Here is a 22,722-nt window from a genome sequence, read left to right on the forward strand (position 1 = left end):
CACACACACACACACACACACACACACAAACATGCACACACACCGGCAGCTGTTTAAGCAGAGCCCTGCAATCCTGGATAGCCAGTGAACAATACTTGTAGTCTAATCACGTCCTCTCCAATTCTGCCCTAAACTTAGATAGAACGAGTTGTGGTTTCTTGTAAAGTTTTTAGACACAAACAGCCAAAGACAACACAAAATTCACCAGCCATGACATCCATACAGAACATCAGCAGATGTTTAAACAATTGCAGATGTACAAATATATGTTTCACCTGTTGAGCTGTTTTTATTCGTAAAACCAACGTGCAACTTTGACAGCAGGAAAAAGGAGACAGTGAACAAGCACATGCAGTAAATGATATTATAATCAATAGGAACATAGCTTCAATGAAATGACGTGCTGCCCTCTAGTGACAGAGTAACAACATTACCAGCTCGAAATATGAAATTAAATGTCTATATTTGTGAGACTTTATTAATGTATAAAGGTACATGAAACACCAAAAGAAAATTCCTCATTAAAGGATTCAGTTTCATTGATAATGTTACTTGAATCTCCTAAAAGACTATATAACATCCTTAAAGGGATAGTTCACTCAAAAATGAAAATTCTGTCATCATTTACTCTCATGTTATCACAAACCCGCATACATTTCTTTGTTCTGATGAACACAAATTAAAACATTCTGAGGAATGCCTGTAACAAAACCGTTCGTGGACCCCATTGACTTCCACAGTAGGAATAAAGAATACTATGAAAGTAAATGGGGACCACAAATGGCCTGGTTACAAACATTTCCCAAAATATCTTCCTTTGTGTTCATCAGAACAAAGAATTTTTTACAGGTTTGTAACAACATGAAAGTGAGTAAATGATGACAGAATTTTCATTTTTGGGTGAACTAACCCTCTAATTTTAACAAAATCCTATTTTTATTCAAAACGTTTTATTTAAATTGTGTACTGATTGTTAGATCAAACCACACATTATTTCAATTCTCCATAAACACCATAACATGTGACTAAACTCCTATGTAGTGCATCCCGTCTCTAAAAGTTTCAAAATAACACCAACTCATGTAATATGGAACATACATGATGTGTGTAAATGTCTCAGGGAAATGTATTTTATTTTACATTAGCAGTAAGAGGATAAACTTGCTACAAACAATACATCTACTTTTTTCAAAACTGCAGAAGTGTTAGATCATCATCATATTATCACAAGATTACAAACACAATACCTGATTTATTATTATTATTATTATTAGATGGACTTTGTAATAGCTACAAAGTAAACCAATGGATTGTGTTGCATAAAACATGTCAAGTCAATCCTTATAATGTGAATTTTCACATAAAAGTCTCAACAACCTGAAATAATTATTATGTTTTGTTGTGGAAGATCACATTACTAGTCATAAAATATTACCATTTTCAACAGCTCTGAAATCTATTTATTGTTCCATTTTTAATTTTTCGCTAAAAAACCCTAAATTTCTTCATACTACTAAACAGAGACATGATACAAATGTTTTTTGGCTTATTATAAATGTAACTTCCTTTTATCCGACGAAACCGTTACAAGCATTTCAGGAAGAAGCTGTAAGAAATAACTGCTGACCATCAGCAAACTAAACCGAACACTGTGATGTTAGTTGGTCATCATCAGGACAAAAAGGGTATTGTTGTGATGCTAAATACAACTTTTATAATGTCGGTTTTCCATTGACTTTCTCTTGAAGTATCGTTAATGCGCCAGAGGCAAAGTCTTGTAACACCTGCACCGTTTCTCTCTGCAGCTGCAGCGATTCGCGCGCAAACTCCTGCTGTGTTTCGGCTAGCTGCTGCATTGACTCTGCAAGGATCTCTAGTGAACGAGATACCGTGGACAGAAGTTCATTGGTGGCATGCTGCTCTTGCACACTTAGGCTCGCGTTCTGTGCCAACTGCTCACGAGAACTGTTTGACTCCGCCCCTGAGACACAAGAGGCCGTTTTAGTAGGTGCAATGGCTGTGGAGGAGACAAGTCCAGTGTTTCCTCTTGTTGCACCTCCATCCTTCTCCAAGTAAGAGTTATTGACAGATGCCATAGAGGATGATGGAAGAAGGTCACGGTTATCTTCGTCTGAATCAACCAAGTTGGATTCGGGACCTGTAATCAAACAAGCAAACATTTCAATGAAATCTATATAGATAGAACAATCAAATATGCATTTTTAGTTGTTTACTGTTTGTCATGTTGTTATTGCAGATTTTAATGTTAAAAGTGAAGTTATTTTCCCTACTTCTTTGTATAAAACACTTGGTATCATAATATCAGAATGTTCAGTTTGTTTACCTCCAGTTTTGGTGCCATCGTACTGAATCTCAGGAGCTCCGCTTATTGCACCAGACATTCCTCCCATATCCATACCTCCGCCCGGTGAACTCTGTACTGACCCCATCCCCATAAACGCCCCGTCTTCCTCCTCCTCCTCTTCACCCCCAACCTCCTGCTCATCACTGTAACCGCGAGATCTGGATCTTTGAGTAGCTTCCCATGGTCTCTTGTCTAATTCGAGAATCGATTCCACTATGACTTCTACAGGAGACAGTTCGATATTGCTACGGGACAACCGTTGAGAGAGAACACCACCGCTATGCAGGGCGGCCACTTTACGCTTCGTGTCGCATTTAAGGTCCGACCATTTCTTAATCACCTCCATGATCTCTCTGTCGCACTCTCCGATCTCATTAACACGTGCTGTGATTTCTGCCCACTTCCTCCTCTTGACATCAGATGCAACGCCTCCATTAAACTTACCTATATAGAGAAAGATTCAAGTGTTACTCTACTTACCATTTTCACTTGCAACGGTGGTATGTAAAAGTAGTGTGCCGAGTTTATGTGGTATATTTTTATGGTTGGCAAATGCAGGCAAAACTTACCCACAACAATTTTGCGATTTTTCCGTACTTCATCCAGCAGTATGTGCACTTCACTGAAGGTGAAGCGTGCTTTCCTCTTTTTGAAGCGCACTGCGTTTTCTTGGTTGAGGTAGAGCGTAGACTCCGACATTTTTTCTTCAAATTCCACTCTCTCCTGCTATGGGGGTGAGTGGTCTGCGCAAAAACAATTAAATAGTAAATATTATAAAATGGTTTGTTCCAATCCTTGACTCTGATTGGTCAATAGCTGTGCTTAATTCACGATAATACACGGCTAGGACCGCTTCACCCAACGGTTCTATTCCCTTAGCAACACACTTAGCAACCACACCTATCAGTTCATGCATATTACACATTGGAACTTTGTTGTTCAAGGTCAGGGACTACTTTTTTCTAGCGGAAGGAATGCTTTTATAGATTTAACTTCATGAAAGTTGCACTAATACATTTAATTACTTTAATATTGCGTGGTAACCTTTTTATAAAAGTGTTATTATAAAAATGTAACGTTACTCCGCTTCGCGTTCTGCCGAACAACGCCCTTCAGCCGTTACTTATTAACGTTACAGCACAGCCTCACGTACCTTATTGCTTACGTAAAAAGTAAATACAACTGATTTGAATCTTTTTAGTTTTGAGTATCTAAACTGTATCACAAAATGAAAATACCCAGAAAAAAATCCAACTTTATCATTTGGTACTGTAACAAACAATAGTAACTTGGTTACTACTATGTATTTTTTTCACTCTTATAAAAATTAACCATGTTTTTTAATAGTTAAGTAAGTTAGTAATCACGTTTTTGGCGTATTGATTACCAGTGAGAAAACGAAAATTATGGTTAAAATATTGGTAATTTGTGGGTGATGTTTTTGTTTTGTTTTTATTTGTTGTAAAACCGTAGCTTATTTTCCTATATATGCAGTTACAGCACTATTTACTCAGTAAGTTAATGATAAATAAATCCACATTGATCTACGTGTTATCGTGTTAAAAAAACTTCAGAAGCATTTTAAATATTGTTGAAATGTGGATTATTAGACCAATCAGATGCATAATTCACTTGTTGTCTCAAATAAAAACACCGGCTCATTCATTCATTCAGCGTTTCAGCTGCTACACTGATAAGTGTCTGTACACGTGCATGCTCTGTAAATTCAACGATATTTCGTTCACAGTTTCTCTCTTTGTTTCGCTATCGTGTTCACGCAGATGAATGAACGTGAACAAAAACATGCCCAAACGGCACGTAAGTTAGATGTTTTACGAGTAAACATATACTTTTGCTTTTCTGTTTAGAGAATCTTCGCAGATTTCTTATTTCTAAACAGAAATTCGTACGCGTTCGCCATCGCTTTCCTAGGAGCTAAATTATCACAGTCTAGCTAGTTCTGCTAGCTAGCTATTGATGTCAATACGGTCACTTTTTCGGTGTTTTTATATCAATTCTCAAGATCCTGAAACAGTATAAGCGCGTTAAAGTACTTTATGATTGCAAATGTATTTCATAAATACCTCAAAGCAGTCCAAATGCAATTAGTATTTTGCGTTGAAAGCAAATATCCCGAAACTTCGTAGAAAGCAGCGTATGCGCCGCGCAGTCGCACTGGCTCGACTGTTCTCTGTGGCGTGTATGGGTGGGTGCAGCTACTACGTCTGACCACTTATGTACTTGTGGCGCTAGTGCTCATATTGGCTTACCTTAACGTCTTTAGTAAACACACTTTTAACTAAACATGGCGCTAAATACAATTAACACGTTTGTGTGTATGAATTACAAAATAAAGACAATGAATAAGAGACAGACAATTTTCTCACGTTCATATCTTTTTATTCAATATAAATTTTTATCTGGCACCTGATTTTCATACTGAGCTCGGTTTTGATGGCTATGATTTGCATATCTTACATCTCCCATTCGTTTCATGCAGAACTGGCACAAACTAAAAATGGCACTTATTGCACACATACAAATGTAACTTAGTTTTGCATATTTGTGATTAAAACTAGACTCTTCATAATAGTAAACTGGTTAATTTTTCTATTTCACTTTCTTTGGTTAATTTTTAATGTACAACGCTACTGATGGTAAAAAGATAGGTAAAAAAGTGTAACTTATAAACAGAATGTCATAGTCAAGTGATAATGTATCCCACAGTGGCAGGCCAGCTTCATGCCAGAGGTTCCCGAGCAATAGTGCTATAATGTGAGCATAAAAGGGAACTTTTAAAAGCATATGATAATTGCATAATAACTCTGGGATGACCGTCTTCAACAGCATAGTAGACCTTCACATATCTTAGGAGTACATGGTCAGCTGTAGCCACTGTGAAGAGACAAATTTCATTTTGTTAATACATACATACATACATTTATTTATTTATTTATTAAAGAAAACGTATCTTAAAGATTTTAAACTCTTAATAAGAGACAAAAGAAAATACAGAAGAGAACACAGCTTTGTGGTTTGAATAACTGTAAGTCACGATTTCCTTACCTCCTGAATATTGACCTTGATTGTGCCATCATTGTCTTTGTCAAGAGTCTTGAAGGCACCTGGTATGAATCCATATGGCATGAATTAGTATCTTAAATACAACTAAAAACTAAACATTTTTGATAATAACTTTTAGTTTATGTGCAAAGATGGCATCCACATAAAACCCTACTTTATAAACTAAAATTATAAACTACTTTTTATTTAAAAAGATACTTTATTAATCCTCTACTGCACACATTTTGATGGTTTTGATTATTTAAAGAAACATGCACTGAGCATGGGGTGCAAGAAAAGTTTGGCAATGCTAAGCTTTAGATGTTAAAACAACAATCCATTGAATTGTAGGGGTCCGAGAGAGGTGGCTGTTTATGCTCCAAGTTATTTTGGGCTAGATCAGGAAAACAATCAAGTGATACAAAAACTGTATGACCCCTTTAAAATATGCAACAAACAAAATGGACAGAAAATTCATTGAGCCTGTAGGGGGAGCAATGTACCAAACTAAGCCTTGGAAAAGTAGCCCCAAGAGATGGACCTATGATTAGGCTTGACAAATGCCACTATCTTTGTTGGTGTATTTCCTACTCCTATAAATCTGGAAGTTGGGGCGGAACACAGCCTTTGGTTTATGACAGCAATGATCTGTAATTTTATACAATGATTTGATGCAATTTTTTGCTTAAAGACATGGTATGAACAAAAATCTAATTCCAGAGCGCATTTAATTAGACAAACAAATGTAAGATACTTGGTCTATTTTGAAAGATTTTAAATGCGTGCATATACTGAAATGTTAATTTACTGAATTCTAAGAAATACACTTACAGATGGCAACAGAGTAGTCATGGATTAAAAGCCTAACACTTCAATTCTTACTCCAAGTTTTATAAAAAGATACCTATATATAAAACCTGGATGCCTTATAGCTGCTACAAATACACAAAAAAACACTGTGACAGTACATATTGAATTAGATGCATGTACTACAGTATGATTAGAAAAGTACCTACTCATTGACCGTTAAAACAGTAAGTTATATACAGTAGGAATATGGATAATATGAATAAAATTCAGACATTGATGTATCACGTTGATACATCAAGTTACATACGACGTCATAACAACAGGTCTTGTATCAACTTGTGTAGTAACATTTGAATAGAGCCGTGTTACCGCTTTCCAACAGTTTTTAATATGACAACCCCTTTCCTTCATCGGGTTACTCCTCTCTCAGGGGCTCACAAGATAGCAAAGTGTCCATCGACTGCACACTTCAAAATCTTGCCAGAAGTAGTAGGTTGTTTAAGTACTTTTCGAATACTATGAATTCACACCTACTGCTTCTTGCCTACTATTTAGTACAGAAATAGGTGATTTTAGACGTAGCGAGTCTTTCATAATAGGTTAAACAAAATAAGTTCTTCGTTTTAGAGCTGTGGTTTTGTGGTATGCTCTGTAGTGCTCATGTGAACTACATAAATTTGTTCTGATTTTAACATTTTCAAATCCGAATTTCACAGAGTAGGGCTGGGCAAAAAAAAATTGATTTTCCGATTAATCGTTTTTAAAAATGTAGTCGATTCAAAATCGATTTCAAAGAGCAGGATCGTTTTTTTTTAACGTAAGATTAAAAGGATAGTTCGGCCAAAAATCATATCAAACCCATGATTTACTCACCCCCCAAGCTGTCCGGGTTGCATGTGTCCATCGTTTTTCAGACAAACACATTTTCGGATATTTTGGAGGGTGATTTGGATCTTTCAGGTGATTGGATGTGGTGTTGCGGGGTCCACGACCTTCAAGTCCAAAAAAGTGCGTCCATCCTTAACAAAACAAATCCAAACGGCTCCAGGATGACAAACAAATATCTTCCGAGGGCAATCCGCGCTGTGTTGTTGCAGAAATATCCAAACTTTATAAACAAAAACAACTACCTTCCAGCAGCGCCGCCATCCCAGACTCCTCTGTATTCAGGAGAGAGTATTAGCGTAGTGTACGCACTTAGTGACGTATGACAAATTCGGAGGGTGGGGGCACAGAGCAGCAGCAGAGTAGCCTCGGTAGGCTGCGTAAGCACTCATCCTGAATGCGGAAGCGACCTAGATGGCGCCGCTACCGGAAGGCAGCCAATGTTGTTAACAAAGTTTAAAATATGGATATTTCTACAACAACACAGCGCGGACCACCCTCAGAAGACATTTGTTTATCACCCTGGAGCCGTTTGGATTTATTTTGTGAAGGATGGACGCACTTTTTTTGAACCTGAAGGTCGTGGACCCCACAACCCCACATCCAATCAACTGAAAGATCCAAAACACCCTCCAAAATATCCGAAAACGTGTCCGTCCGAAAAACGATGGACACATGCAACCCGGACAGCCTGCGGGTGAGCAAATTATGGGTTTAATATCATTTTTGGCAGAACTATCCCTCTAACGTTAATCTAATTACTAGTCTTCTTCACTAGATGTCACCCTCTTTTTTGCCTTGCGCGATGTTACCAAGGACCAAGGTCATTCATTTATTCAGTGCTTAAAATGTCGGTTTCAGGTGCTTCATCGACGTTGATGCCACCTTCACATAAAAAGTCAGAAGTATGGAAGCATTTTAGATTTCACAAGCAAGACGACAACGATAGTGTTGTGGCTTTTAATATCTTTTTATTAATTACCCACTTGTAAACTGCTGTCCACTGTTCTTTTTATAAATATAGAAATGTATTAAATCTATTTTCATTGAGTTGAATCGAGAATCGAGTATAAAAACCGACCCGAGGCCCGGAATCGAAAATTTAATCTATTTAATAGCTTGTGAATTGAAATTGAATCGATCTGGAACATCTGAATCGATACCCAGCCCTACAGAGATCGCAAAATCGTGTTCATATTGGTGGGAAATTGGCTCCGATATTGTATGCGATTTTGCCTAACTTCTCTGTGAAATACGTCTCTGTGTAGTAAATGCCGCTCCATCTGAAAGCAGGTGATGACGATTTACTCCTAATCACCGAACCGGCTTTACTGATGAGACACGCATGAGAATTGCAGGTGATTTTTTTTAGACTGGGGTCTCTGCAGACCAAAAAGAGGTGGTTCCTAATTTTGGGGCGTTTTCAAACTGAAATTGGTGTTAAAAATAATGATGTATGGCTTTTCAGGGCTTCCGTACTTTTTTGATTGGATGTTAGAAACGCCTAATCCCAGTTTGAAAACACCCCAAAATTGGGAAATGCCCCTTTTTTGTTCAGCAGAGACTAATCCCAGTTAGAATAAAAAATTAATACTTGGATTTTTTGCCCAGTTCTCTCTATACTGTCTCCCCTTTAATTATTTTCTGACCTTTCTCTCTGTAGTGTGTCTGTATCCAATCAAGACATTAAATAATCAATTATAAGGGTCCTAGTACAAAAGAGTGGATAATTCAGCTTTTAAAGATATTAAACATTCAAAGAAACCAATTGTCTAACAAACAAAAAGCATTTTTTTCTATTATGACCCAAAAGGTTTTCAAATGAACTTACGACACATAGCGTCAAGTCTCACAAGACACCCAATGTAATTGTCAAAGTCCATGTCTCCGTTCTCATCGCTGTATCTGCGAATAAGCATCTGAAAGAGCTGATCGTTCAGAGGGAAACCTGCATAAGACAAAAGATATAAATCAGAAAAATGTGATTTTATATAAAAACTAAGCTATTGAATAAAACAGGTTAAGAACCCTGTTTTTATGAACCCAAAACAAGTATGGAGTAAAGGCCAGATGTATGCTTTGGTTTTTAATTTGATGCTAAATTTCAGCAGGGTTGGCACAGACTATCTGCCTTATTTTTTTAACCTCTGCTGGTCAGGTGGAGTATCACACAAAGCAACGTAGTTGTGCATACATTCAACGTGCTTGTACAAGCTTACAGTCTATGGCGGGGTTCCCCAATTCCCACCCCGGAGGGCCGGATCACCACAGAGTTCGGGTCCAACCCCAACCAAACTTACCCACCTGTGATTTTCTAGTGATCATGAAGACCTTGATTAACTTTGCTTGATCAGGGTTAAAGCTAAACTCTGCGGTGCTCTGGCCCTCCAGGGTGGGATTTGGGGAACCCTGGTCTATGGAGTATACTTTTACAGTTTAGAGCCCTATTCGGATTCAGACGGTAATTGTTTTTCGTGTGACGATAAGGTATTTTTATCATTTACAGGTAGTTAGTAGTGATGCGCGGGTCATCTCGTAACCCGCGGGTCGGGGCGGGTAAAGATATTTTAACTTTATTGCAGGGCGGGTTGGGGCGGGTCATTAAAAACAAATTCCCTGTAGCATATATTAAATATTTGGGAATATATATTTTCATATTTTATTAGGTTCTTTGATGAGGTTAAATTACGTAGATCTACGTGGCAACATAACTTCCGCAACATAACTTGCGCAACGTAACTTGATATCCCCAAACCTTTGGCGTCACGTCACAGAAGCGCAAAGTAGCTCCCGTTGCCAGCCACAACAACAAAACAAACGGAGAATTAAAAGATGAAAGACGATCTGCAGGAGAAATTAAGGTTGGGAATTTGTGAATAGATAATACAAACGCTGCTTTGTAAATGTTGACAATTATCATTATCCTATGCCTATGTCGCGGGCTCGGGGCGGGCTGTAAAAATAGATACAGTGGTGCGGTGCGGGTTGGGGCGGACCAAATATTTCATAAAAGCGGGACCCGCGGGTTGGAAAAAACGCACATCACTAGTAGTTAGGGATTTTAATGTAAAAATGCAAATGTATTTTTACAGACATTCTTATGAGAAACAATTACCATCTGAATAGGGCTTAGGATAGTTATCACTAACCCTCCTGCATACTTTAGCTCCAACCCCACTTCAACACACCTGGCCCTAACTTTTAGGTAGCCGTGAAAAGCTTGATTAGCAGGTTCAGATGTGTTTGATTATGGTTGGAGGTGAACTCTGCAAAAAAGTAGATTTCCAGGAAAAGGGTTGGTGACCACTGGTCTAGGATGTTTTGCTATGTAACTCCAAAATAAAAAATTAAGCATTTCCTAAGCTTAAAACTGCAAAGTCCAATAATGTTGGTGAATCCATTAATGGAAATTAATGAGAATTATTATGCCCACAAAATCAGCAAGGTGCCATACAATGGAGTAAATTCATCATGCAAAGCAATATGGGTATTTACCTGCAGCTTGGAAGGCACCTGGAAGCTCATCTGCTCCGATGGTTCCTGAACGGTCCCTGTCATAAGACTTATAAACTGCCTGTAAAAAAATGGGTTTCAGTGTTAACGGGGTTACATTCCTTAACCCCCAAAACCAAGGACACTCAAAAGTTTAGGGTCACTTGACTGAAAGGTTTTCCATGGGTATGATCACAACCTTAATATGATAAAAAATGAATTCCCCCACTTGAAAGCCCACTTGTTTATGAACTCATAAAAGCTCACTTGTAAGCAGTAGAGTATTATCTATAGTCTTTTACTCACCTGCCATTTCTTGATGTTGTTCCAGAGGTATTTAAACTCGTGAAAGCCCAGTTTACCTGTGCTGTCACTCTGTAGCCCAGTGTCAAGATCAAACACCAATAATCTTAACATGAATCTCAAAGTACTCAAAAGATTGTCATAGAACTGGAAGTTAAATACTTTGGATAATTTGAAAACATTTTCTGCTACCAAGCCTAGCAGTCTCTATTTAACATATTTTACCTGTCAATCAAAATCAAATTTTATCCCTTAAATCCATTCTGCAGATGTTCCCCCCAAAGGCTATCAGATTTATCCCGGGTTAAAACTCTAATTGTACATGTGCATCTACTGCAGTGTGAAGTGTGTTAAGTGTTCAGATAGATAAAAACATGCAGGATACATCCATAACAGCCACCATACTTCTGCATGACTCGATGCTGAAGCCATCTGTCCTCAGATCGCTATCTGCAATAACATATAAAGCAGAGATGATGAGCATAATGCGGGAAACACTGCACACATCATGTTACTCAAACATAGACATCACTCACGTTTGGAGATGATTTTGTTGAGGATGTTCATCAGTTCATTGGGACTTACTTCCATATCCTAAAACCAAACAAAATGTTTACAATGGCCAGTCCATATTGTATCTAATGATATGTGGATATTTTGTATGTATGTGTTTGTATAAGACTGACTTCTCCGGCTAGCTGCTGAAATACTTTGCGGAACTGTTTCTCTTCCTCGGTGTCATTAGACTGAGCATAATTCAGCGGTCTGCGAGGTGGTGGCTGGGGAGGGAAGTAAAAGCTATTAGCCTAATTGCACACATTTAATATTTGTCTCGGCAAGGCTGCACAATATCTCTAAATTGGTGGAAAATAGCAATTGTGCATATTGCAATATGCAAATCTCAATAGTTTGCAATAACTAAATGTGACCCGTTACACCTTAAAATCACTGGTAAAACTAATAGATTTCTGTATTTATGTGTATATATTAGGGTCGTGAGCTCACGTATGCGTGTGCATGCTTCTGATCTGTCAGTCAGCGCAAGGAAGATCGATTTCGACTCTTGTCACTTTTAATTACTCTTTAAACATCAATCAGGTCCTGAAAAGCATCTCTCTTAATAACTACTTTAACATCAAGCAAGTCCTGCAATTTATTGTCAAAATACTGCATGTTTTAAAACCAAAATTAAAATGTCAGATGCGCATGTGGATGAACGCATCTTTGTATTAAATTACGTATTTAGGATGGTAAAGTTACTTCTCTCAGAAAACATACAAATAAAGATCATTTCAGATGTTTTATGACTATTTACAGCATTGGAATTGCATGATGCTTAATGTATTTATTTTTATGAAAACCTAAATTTCGACCAAAATCGTTATGTATACTTTCTTTCGCCTGAAGCTAGACAGTGCGCATTCCGTCTTATTTTGCCCGCACAGGCCACAAATGACCTTGATGCTAAAAAAAGTTAGGCATAGTGAAATGTTTATGTTGATGGAAATAGCTGAGAGACTATGAATGCTAGTCTGGATATGTGCGTGTGTGCACATGTTCTGCTGACAGGCCTTAAAGGATTAGTACATTTTCTAAAAAAGAAATCCAGGTAATTTACTTACCACCATGTCATCCAAAATGCTGATGTCTTTCTTTGTTCAGTCGAGAAGAAATTATGTTTTTTGAGGAAAACATTCCAGGATTTTTCTCATTTTAATGGACTTTAATGGACACCAACACGTACAGCAACTTCAGAACACTCCTCTTTCTCCACACTTGTAAACACTGGGGCGTAGTTTCACATACGTCCTCCGTGACCTCTTGACGTATTGTGTGAGGTCGCGCTGGCGCGTCCATGACCGGAGATATACGAGAAGTTGTGGTTTAAAAGTGCGTATTTTTTATTTTTCTTGTTAAAAATTACAATCGTTTCGCTAGATAAGACCCTTATGCCTCGTTTGGGATAGTTTAGAGTCCTTTGAAACTCTGTTGAAACTGCAATTTTAAACTGCATTAAAACTGCTACGTGTTGGGGTCCATTAAAGTCCATCAAAATGAGAAAAATCCTGGAATGTTCTCCTCAAAAAACACAACTTCCTCTCAACTAAACAAAGAAAGACACCAACATCCTGCATGACATGGTGGCGGGCAAATCATCCGGATCTTCCTTAAGAAAATTGACTTATCCTTTAACATTCTCATCGCAAACTAATCTCAAAAGTTGTTGATTTTGGCCTTTTCCGCCAAAATCACGGGATTGCTCAATTTGATACACGCTCAGAATCAATGATTCAAAACAAAAGATTTGTAAAGGTTTTGAAGCTTTGTGAAGCAGTGTTTAGAAAGTGGGCATCATTAAACCCCCGTGTCCAAAAAAGCCTACTGGTACACCTCAATCATTATATTAGTATATTAAATAAGATATCATGAAAAACGTTGTGCACAAGTTTTGATCTAGATTAATCTTTTTTTTTTTTAAATAAATATACTATTTTTCACTGTAGTTAATAATAATAAAAGTATTGTTCATTTTTATTTTATGTTCACTAATGTTAATGAACTACACCTTATTTTAAATAAAACATTGGGCAAAGTTGTTCAAGACACTGCACAGCATTTCTCTAGTCCTGTTTTTCAGCATGAATATTTTACATTACTGATAACTATTACAAAGCTCAACAGTAAAGATGGCTTAATAGCCTGGGGCCAGTTCGAGTATATATGCGTATGCAAAACAGAGATATTGGCAGTCCAACATTACGAGACTCTTTTCTAAAATAAAAATGAATGACAACAATCGAGCTCCTTGTACTCACGGGTTCTGAGGGCACAAACTGATTAGGGTCGATGTTGCTGTGGAAGCAGAAAGATACTTAATTATGCTTTTAAATCATTCAGACCTTGTTCGATTCAGAAGTCAGAGGTCTATAAATGTCCTATGGGGTCAATATTTCCATATAATGAATAGACAAATGTAACACCACCACATTAGTACTGAACCATAAGAGAGTGACCATCTAATAGGCTGTTAAATGAAGCTACACCTTCTTTATGATATATTTTCTTACCTGACCACATCAATAAGGCCACCAATGAGTTTTTTGGCAAGATTCATCTTATGGCACACCTGGTACACTCAGTCTAAGAGGCAGAGAGAATAAAAGACACTTCAGTAATCTGTTACACAATATATCACACGTTTTTAATAGCAGCACAACACAATAGATAGTATGAGCTCTTATTTGTTCGAAACTCAAGTTAATAAATATTAGCATACAGGGGCTTTGTTAATGTCCCTCATCTCTCAGTGTTGACAGAAAGCTGACACACCCACTGCAACAATGTTCCCAATCCACCACCCACACTAGCCAAACTAATACAAACCCAACTAGTTGACTAAATAATGTATGTATAAACTGTTCTCGTGTGCTCTTTAGTAATCATGTTTGCATTACAATACAGTTTACTCAAGTTTAAGACGTTTTCTTTTTTAATAAAAAATGCAAACTAAAAGGCACTGTTTTACCGACTTATATTGACTTATTTTACAACTTTTTAGTTTTTTTTTCTTAATAAACACTCTGCAATAAAATATTGCGCCTGTATAAGTAAAACATCAACGTATGCGTTAGATGCTATGTTACATTAGGCTGCGAAAACATGCTAACACGCTAAACACAACACACGACAGGACAAAACCGATTATAACTACAAAAACATCAGATAAATGGACAACATTTGCGCTACTTTGCATGTTAACATATCTATAAACTCAATGTTTATGAAACCCGCGTAAAACATTAACTTACCAGTCAAGAGTTGAAGATAATGTAAACTATCGTCTGACAGACGGTAGTACACTGCGCAACTGACAGGATACGACTCATTCCAGAAAAGAGTTACGCAAACAGCGTAATGACGGAGGCAAATCATATATCGTCATTCTCAAAGTCAATGCGCAAACAGAGTAGCAAAAACACCAACCCACAATTCTTAGAATTTTACAAGGGGTGGATGATCCTGGCCGACTAGTTTGCATGTCAGGGCATTAAGGTTGACGCTCTCTCTTGTTTCTTTTGAATTTTTATTACTGGGGCCTTTATAAAATATGTGGTGCTGCTTTGAAACAACATGTATTGTGGCTGTCAAAACACGCACGCGCGCTCGCACACACACATACAAAAGGAAACACACATTTACTTAGCCATTTTCTTTACTGTACTGAAGTTCTTGTTTGCTTAAGAATAAAAACTTTTGTAAACAAGTTTACCAACAGCTCCCTCATCAATTGTGACATTTTTAATACTACAAATATCTGTGTTTTATGTCGTGTTGACAGTGCACTGCAGAACTGTTTCTCCTCCTCACCAATTTTGTAAAATGAAAAATGTCACTGGTTATCCTTTAGATCCATGGTCACCAACCCTGTTCCTGGAAATCTACTTTTCTGCAGAGTTCACCTCCAACTCTAATCAAACACACCTGAACCTGCTGATCAAGCTTTTCAAGGCTACCCAAAAATTAAAGGCAGGTGTGCTGAAGCAGGGATTGATGTAAAGTAGGCAGGAGGGTAGATCTCCAGGAAAAGTGTTGGTGACTGCTGCTTTAGATTGATGTAATTCTTTGGTGTGAAAAATAAACCCCTCCACTTGTATGGTAGACACATCTGTTTGTGGCAATTACACACTTTGGGAGTTTTCACAGGTATAACCTGTTTGCCTTGTTTACAGTTCAGGCAAGCCCTTGAGTTTCTCACTTCTTTCCAAGACACAAATTGGCCCGGATGACTTTGGGAACGTGACGAATGGTTAGAGAAACTCTGGTGCTCCGGGGCAGCGTGTCTCCAACCTGAGTCCCCGCTGAGGAAAGATTTACCACATGCTCCGACAAAATATCTTCATAAACTCCTCGAATACCATGCAGGTAGTGTTTGTACATGTCATCCTGAAGAATCAATAAACTTCGCCGCTGTACCAACAGTGACAACATGTATCGGCTCTCTTCTGTTTGAGGAATTTCACTCTGGAAGAAGATGGGAAGAAAGAGATGAATTTGTGGTTAATAGTCTCACTGACCCCATTTACACTTGGAATTAAGATCTGTTCTAGGTTTTAATAAACAAAGTCCAAAATGTTGAAACAGTCCAAATGTTTTGTGATCCTATCACTTAAAGGGGACATTTAACAAGACTTTTTAAAGATGTCAAATAAATCCTTGGTGTCCACAGACATACAGTCTTGTTCAAAATAATAGCAGTACAATGTGACTAACCAGAATAATCAAGGTTTTTAGTATATTTTTTATTGGTACGTGGCAAACAAGTTACCAGTAGGTTCAGTAGATTCTCAGAAAACAAACAAGACCCAGCATTCATGATGTGCACGCTCTTGAGGCTGTGCAATTGGGCAATTAGTTGAAAGGGGTGTGTTCAAAAAAATAGCAGTGTCTACCTTTGACTGTACTTTTTTTTTTTCTGGGATTTAGCAATCCTGTGAATCACTAAACTAATATTTAGTTGTATGACCACAGTTTTTTAAAACTGCTTGACATCTGTGTGGCATGGAGTCAACCAACTTGTGGCACCTCTCAGCTGTTATTCCACTCCATGATTCTTTAACAACATTCCACAGTTCATTCACATTTCTTGGTTTTGCTTCAGAAACAGCATTTTTGATATCACCCCACAAGTTCTCAATTGGATTAAGGTCTGGAGATTGGGCTGGCCACTCCATAACATTAATTTTGTTGGTTTGGAACCAAGACTTTGCCCGTTTACTAGTGTGTTTTGGGTCATTGTCTTGTTGAAACAACCATTTCAAGGGCATGTCCTCTTCAGCATAGGGCAACATGACCTCTTCAAGTATTTTAACATTTGCAAACTGATCCATGATCCCTGGTATGCGATAAATAGGCCCAACACCATAGTAGGAGAAACATGCCCATATCATGATGCTTGCACCTCCATGCTTCACTGTCTTCACTGTGTACTGTGGCTTGAATTCAGAGTTTGGGGGTCGTCTCACAAACTGCCTGAGGCCCTTGGACCCAAAAAGAACAATTTTACTCTCATCAGTCCACAAAATGTTCCTCCATTTCTCTTTAGGCCAGTTGATGTGTTCTTTGGCAAATTGTAACCTCTTCTGCACATGCCTTTTTTTTAACAGAGGGACTTTGCGGGGGATTCTTGAAAATAGATTAGCTTCACACAGACGTCTTCTAACTGTCACACTACTTACAGGTAACTCCAGACTGTCTTTGATCATCCTGGAGGTGATCATTGGCTGAGCCTTTGCCATTCTGGTTATTCTTCTATCCATTTTGATGGTTGTCTTCCACGTCTCTCTGGTTTTGCTCTCCATTTTAAGGCATTGGAGATCATTTTAGCTGAACAGCCAATCATTTTTTGCACCTCTTTATAGGTTTTCCCCTCTCCAATCAACTTTTTAATCAAAGTACGCTGTTCTTCTGAACAATGTCTTGAACGACCCATTTTCTCAGCTTTCAAATGCATGTTCAATAAGTGTTGGCTTCATCCTTAAATAGGGGCCACCTGATTCACACCTGTTTCTTCACAAAATTGATGACCTCAGCGATTGAATGCCACACTGCTATTTTTTTGAACACACCCCTTTCAACTAATTGCCCAATTGCACAGCCTTAAGAGCGTGCATATCATGAATGCTGGGTCTTGTTTGTTTTCTGAGAATCTACTGAACCTACTGGTAACTTGTTTGCCACGTAGCAATAAAAAATATACTAAAAACCTTGATTATTCTGGTTAGTCACATTGTACTGCTATTATTTTGAACAATACTGTATGTAAAGTTTTAGCTCAAAATAACATATAATTTATTATAACATGTTAAAATTGCCACTTTGTAGGTGCAAGGAACAATGTACTGTTTTGGGTGTGTCCTTTTAAATTAAAATAAGTTCAAATGCAAACACTGATTGGCATGACGGCGAAATTGGTTGGAAAAAATTTAAACCAGCTTTGCTGTCAATAATTTTTTCTCTCTGCACCGAATGGCAGGGTCACGGTTGGATAGTGCAGGTAAAGGGGTGAAATTATTATAAGAAGATTCCCTTGACAGGGGAGCCCATTTTCAATGACCTATTTTTTTCTACATGCTTGCAGAGAATGGTTTACCAAAACTAAGTTACTGGGTTTTAATACATTTTCTAGGTTGATAGAAGCACAGGGACCCAATTAGAGCACTTAAACATGGAAAAAAGTCTGATTTTCATTATATGTCCCCTTCAAACCACGATCAGACTCACAGAAAGACCATTGTATTTTTAGTATGAACACTAATCTGCATTTCAGGCAACAGTAAAGGACACCCACCCAGCTTTAAATAATCTGCAGTTTTTGCAGGATCTCTCCTCCACCCCATCACCTCACTCTCAGCGAGTTTCATCTAAAGAGGGTATGCATTGACGTCATTTTTCCTAATGACCGTGCGAGAGCTCGCCCGGTTGAGTGGCAAAACGTGCAACAAAATGTCTGGTTTTCATAGGGGCTGCTGCGAAAATGCCAGACTGACTATCATCAGTTTAAATTGAATTAAGTTGGACTTGATAGCAGAGGTGGACAATACTTGGTTGCATTAGTTACATTTTCCAAGCATCTGTGCTTTATTAGGGTATTTGTATTGGGAAAAATTTTACTTCACTACAAGCATAGAATAATACTGTGTATTAAAATTACTTTACATTGAATTGTGTACTTTTACTTGAGTACAAGTATGTTAATGTACTTAAATGTAAAACGAAAACATATTATTTATGAAATGTAATAGAGAAAAATTATGATAATATGCTTTGGAATGTAAGGAAAACACGGATAAAATACAAATAAGTAGAAAGTAAAACCTCTGCTTGATAGTGACCCTAGCAACTTGTCAACCCACCTGTGGTCTGTGGACGTTGGCCTGAACAAACAATTTACTTCTCCTTTCGGTGTTTTTTGTCAGTCTGTAAAACGATAGCTCCGAATTCTTGTTAATCTTTTAGTACAGTCTATCGCACAACAGCTTTTTCCCATTTCGATGCGTTTTCACTGTGTTTTTGCCGATGTCACGCTGTACTCAAAGTCTTTTGCCACTCAATGGGCGTAACCGCAGTCCCTCTCGCCGACGGTGACGTCATTTACATACCCTGGGATCGGGCTAAAATTCCAAGCTCGGAGTCCTCCTCTTAGACAGCACACCAAATATGCTTTCTCTCATTCCCTATCGATTACATCTTAATGGAAACTCATGAAATGTAAAAAATGTGACCACCAGGGACTGTTTCAGTTGAAATGGACCATAATGCCTGGTGTAAATAGAGCCTTTGTGAGTTAATAATGAGGCAAGTTTTCTGTTGGTACCTGATTCTGACAAACAGGCCTGTAGAAATCCAGAAGTGTATGAGAGCCTAGAGTGATAGTTGTCACTGTGGGGTGATACAATGGTCCATCTTCATGAGCCTTGGAAATAGAAAAGTCGATGTAAAAAAGGTTGATGGGTTAGGAAAGGTTTCTAAATTCATGTATTAAGAATGTACAATCATAAACTCATACAAAGTTAATAAAAATGCCCACTTTCATACCATGATACCCTCTCCGGGCTTGTATTCATTTATAAGAACATGATTGGCTGTTTTTCCTGAAAATGCTCCAAGCATAGATATTTTCTCTGTGTAAGTCAGTAGCCAATCAGGGAGTTTCTCAGCAAGCATTCCTTTGGGATTCGGCAATCCACCTGATAAAAGAAAAGTATCGATCAAATCAATCACCCATACTTCTCCAGCTGAGCAACTTTAACTGAACTCTTATAAATGTGAGATTTAATGCTAAACGACTACAAGAGCTGCAAAAAGCATGGCACCAAAGTCACAACATTTGAATTATGAAAATTTTAAAATAAAGATTTTTGATATTACAAATTAGAAGTGATACAGACGATCAAAATGAGAATTTGACTTTTAAGGGAGTCTTTGATTTATAAAGTCAACATGATACTCAAGTAACATTCAATAAAAATGCACTAAAATAAGGCCATGTTGATGTGTTCAAGATGATTTTGAATATAACCCACTAGCTGTTTTTTTCTCTTTTAGCAAGTTTGCTTGTGCTTTATTATTAGTTTCCCTTTCATTTTTATATCTACATTCAAGGTTTTAATGTATAGGGTGTTAAACCACTGCAAGTAATTCATTATTTTAATGACTAGGTGAATGAGAGTTAATTCATGGTCATTATTAATGAGAAAGCATTTAAAACATTTACTCCATTCAATTACTAAATGGTAATGTTATGTATCAATAGCTGCCAAATAATTAGCTATTGAAAGAGTGGAACATTTTTCTCCTTTCTTCTGCTTTTGATACATTTGTTAGATATGGTGTTAAGTTAACAGCGATGTAAACGGTTTATTAAATACTGTTGAGTTAGAAGATGATTATCACAAAATCACTCCAGAAAATCAGTCCAGCTGATCATTGACTGTAAAAGTTTTGTTTGGGTGTTATAAACTGATGTGTGTTGATAAAACATTTACATGTAGATCTATACATTAGTATACAAACGTATTTTACAGACCCCAATTCTGGAGCCTCCGTCCTGATAACTGCGTCCATTTGGGTTTGGGAGCTCTGTATACCTTTATGTAAAAGACACAAAATGCAAAGTGACTGGATGTTATGGCTGTCAAGAAGCTTAATGTACAGTCTGGAGCTGTAAAGTCCTACCTGTTGCAGCAGACTCTCCTCTTCAGCCTCCGTGATAAAGTTAGGAATGTAATAGACAGTTGGAGGTGCCTAGTTACCAAACATTTTAAAAAAAAAAATCACGATTTTTTTTTTCCCCTTTATATTTAAGCACAAATAAAAATTCTAGTTTACCTCTTTCACCATATATTTTTCGAGATCTGCCGCAATATCACATGGATTTGCCATCGATGTCATTATGTTTATGGCAATAAAAACACCTTGTCATGCTGTACTCTTTTTAATAGGTAAGTCCTTTGCAGACACTCTTGAAACGCACGTCTAAAACATAAGATGACTTTACATAAAACATCAAAAAGTATTGCTTATAGTGATGCCTGATATTACAGTGACAAAGTTGCACGAACGTCCATTGATGTATCTCTGTAGTACTTTTCTTCGGTTACCCTGCCATAACACACACGACTCAACGTCGCCGCCTACTTGTTTGGAGCGGTACTGCAACTACAGAGGGCGCTGCAAGCATCGAAATGATTCGTCAGGAATCTACGCATTCAACATAAATCTCATGGTGCTTTCAGAAATAGCACCATGCTTAAATACAGGAAGTACATGAAACAAAAAGGAAATGAACACAAAAATATGATTTGGACTATGTATAAAAAACTAATTTTATTAAAAATGTACATTTACAAATAGTGTGATCAATAGACTAAATAATAATAATAATAATAATACACTTGCATTAGTGCTTAAAACTCAAGAGACTACTTTTCTCACCCTCTGTGCTTCACCAGCTAAAACACTCCCTCCTTCTTTATCTTTATCCCTATTCCCCTCTCCTTTTCTGTCTTTTTCTTCCAACTCCCAATTTGAGCCTGCAGCGCTGCAGCTCTGGTTTCCATGGCAACGGCAGAGCAAGAGCCACATCTTGAATCAGCCATGGTTTGCTTCATTAATAGTTATTGATCAGGTGTAATAATGCTAACAACATCAACTTCAGGGGCACAGTGCTGGACTGCATATACCTTCGTCACTATTGACCACTGGAAGCCAAAAGAGAAAAGAAACGGCATGCAAATGTTGATATGGCCACTGCAGTGTTTTATATAGGCTAAAATGTATTGATCATACAGGGGAAATCAATTGAGCAAGACCTACAAGTGTGCATAACATTGCGAAATTATAAAATGTGACTAACCAACATGCACTTCATATATGTTGAAGTCATCAGCTTAAACAGATATTTACAGATGTGCAGATGTTTTGCGCAGAGCTCCAACCAAAGTATTGGAATTGCATACGACTGTTTGCGCCTTGAATCTCTTGACAAAGCAGTATGAGTAAATGTACTATGTATTTACCTAGTTGAACTGGTGTGGCTTTCTGGGAGTTAGGGTTGCCAAGGTTACGCAGAAATGGTGATGAAATCGTGACAGGAATACGCCTGTGTTCTGACATACACTGCTCAAAGCCATGCTCCACACAAACTTGTCGCCTTGACAACATGATTTAATGATGAGATCCTCCCCTCCACAACTATCTTTGAAAAACAGACACCTCTATAGGAGAAGGCAGCAAGCGAAGCTACAGTAATCTCACAGATTACTTCGGTATGGCCTTCCACTACAGTTAATGCTCTGTCATATAAAAAAAGATGTACCAGGAAAAGGCATCTTACCCCAACAGATTTTCATATACATCTGATGACCTTGAAATTATGTATGACCTTGAATATGAAGGTGAAACGGTACATTTCATTTAAATGGATCCCAATTACTTCCAAGTTGTCCAGATTAAGTGCGTCATTTGGCCTACTGATCACTATAATGGCTTTATATTAAGTGTACAGTATTGATTCTGTCCATGCTTAATGCCATTATATTGTTATATACAGTGTGTTTTAAATACATCAAATAATATTTTATTGTTTAAATCCATCTAGTACTAATGTAGCGATGCTGCAGTGCTGCACAGAGCTTTTGGGTTGCTGCTACATCATATAAGCCACTCAATGTCCAAATGTGAGTACTGAAGTAGGGTGTGTGCGATGTGAAATATTGTGTGACATGATGTCTGGGGTGTGAAAA

General features: G+C 37.7%; 3 protein-coding genes across 5 annotated transcripts; all 3 read right to left on the minus strand.

Moving 5' to 3' along the window:
- Window positions 1-1,114: 1,114 nt before the first annotated feature.
- Window positions 1,115-4,609, minus strand: LOC129440377 (uncharacterized). Its single transcript, XM_055199700.2, has 4 exons — window positions 4,450-4,609; window positions 2,935-3,108; window positions 2,345-2,809; window positions 1,115-2,158 (listed from the first exon to the last, which is right to left on the minus strand). The coding sequence occupies exons 2-4, from the start codon at window positions 3,062-3,064 to the stop codon at window positions 1,713-1,715; spliced, it is 1,041 nt and encodes a 346-aa protein (XP_055055675.2). The 5' UTR covers window positions 3,065-3,108; window positions 4,450-4,609; the 3' UTR covers window positions 1,115-1,712.
- A 134-nt stretch (window positions 4,610-4,743) lies between these two features.
- Window positions 4,744-15,420, minus strand: capns1a (calpain, small subunit 1 a). 2 transcript variants are annotated; one of them, XM_055199705.2, is made up of 11 exons: window positions 15,287-15,420; window positions 13,987-14,059; window positions 13,735-13,771; window positions 11,605-11,697; window positions 11,455-11,512; window positions 11,304-11,368; window positions 10,922-10,990; window positions 10,619-10,697; window positions 8,955-9,071; window positions 5,432-5,490; window positions 4,744-5,260 (listed from the first exon to the last, which is right to left on the minus strand). In XM_055199705.2, exons 2-11 carry the CDS (start codon window positions 14,031-14,033, stop codon window positions 5,234-5,236), a joined length of 651 nt encoding a protein of 216 aa, XP_055055680.1. In that variant the 5' UTR covers window positions 14,034-14,059; window positions 15,287-15,420; the 3' UTR covers window positions 4,744-5,233. The 2 variants fall into 2 exon arrangements, with proteins under 2 accessions (XP_055055680.1, XP_055055679.1); XM_055199704.2 differs by lacking the exon at window positions 15,287-15,420 and adding an exon at window positions 14,728-14,879.
- A 250-nt stretch (window positions 15,421-15,670) lies between these two features.
- alkbh6 (alkB homolog 6) lies at window positions 15,671-21,162 on the minus strand. Of its 2 annotated transcripts, XM_055199702.2 has the most exons (7): window positions 21,040-21,162; window positions 20,807-20,953; window positions 20,654-20,722; window positions 20,505-20,565; window positions 19,514-19,665; window positions 19,293-19,391; window positions 15,671-15,940 (listed from the first exon to the last, which is right to left on the minus strand). In XM_055199702.2, exons 2-7 carry the CDS (start codon window positions 20,867-20,869, stop codon window positions 15,671-15,673), a joined length of 714 nt encoding a protein of 237 aa, XP_055055677.2. In that variant the 5' UTR covers window positions 20,870-20,953; window positions 21,040-21,162. The 2 variants fall into 2 exon arrangements, with proteins under 2 accessions (XP_055055677.2, XP_055055676.2); XM_055199701.2 differs by lacking the exon at window positions 21,040-21,162 and having other exon boundaries at window positions 20,807-21,033.
- Window positions 21,163-22,722: the final 1,560 nt, after the last annotated feature.

This window comes from Misgurnus anguillicaudatus, chromosome 22 (genome assembly GCF_027580225.2).
Source record: "Misgurnus anguillicaudatus chromosome 22, ASM2758022v2, whole genome shotgun sequence".
NCBI lineage: Eukaryota > Metazoa > Chordata > Actinopteri > Cypriniformes > Cobitidae > Misgurnus > Misgurnus anguillicaudatus.

Excerpts from the sequence above, each read along its gene's own strand:
- LOC129440377 (XM_055199700.2), bottom strand. The coding sequence starts at position 3,064 with ATGTCGGAGTCTACGCTCTACCTCAACCAAGAAAACGCAGTGCGCTTC. Across the intron at positions 2,810-2,934 it reads AAATCGCAAAATTGTTGTGG|GTAAGTTTAATGGAGGCGTT; the intron begins GTAAGTTTTGCC and ends TTCTCTATATAG. Across the intron at positions 2,159-2,344 it reads CGATGGCACCAAAACTGGAG|GTCCCGAATCCAACTTGGTT; the intron begins GTAAACAAACTG and ends GTTTGATTACAG.
- capns1a (XM_055199705.2), bottom strand. The coding sequence starts at position 14,033 with ATGAATCTTGCCAAAAAACTCATTGGTGGCCTTATTGATGTGGTCAG. Across the intron at positions 11,369-11,454 it reads CAACAAAATCATCTCCAAAC|ATAGCGATCTGAGGACAGAT; the intron begins GTGAGTGATGTC and ends ATGTTATTGCAG. Across the intron at positions 5,491-8,954 it reads GAGACTTGACGCTATGTGTC|GTGCCTTCAAGACTCTTGAC; the intron begins GTAAGTTCATTT and ends GATTCATACCAG.
- alkbh6 (XM_055199702.2), bottom strand. The coding sequence starts at position 20,869 with ATGACATCGATGGCAAATCCATGTGATATTGCGGCAGATCTCGAAAAA. Across the intron at positions 20,723-20,806 it reads AAAAATATATGGTGAAAGAG|GCACCTCCAACTGTCTATTA; the intron begins GTAAACTAGAAT and ends TTTGGTAACTAG. Across the intron at positions 19,666-20,504 it reads ACGGAGGCTCCAGAATTGGG|GTGGATTGCCGAATCCCAAA; the intron begins GTCTGTAAAATA and ends TTCTTTTATCAG.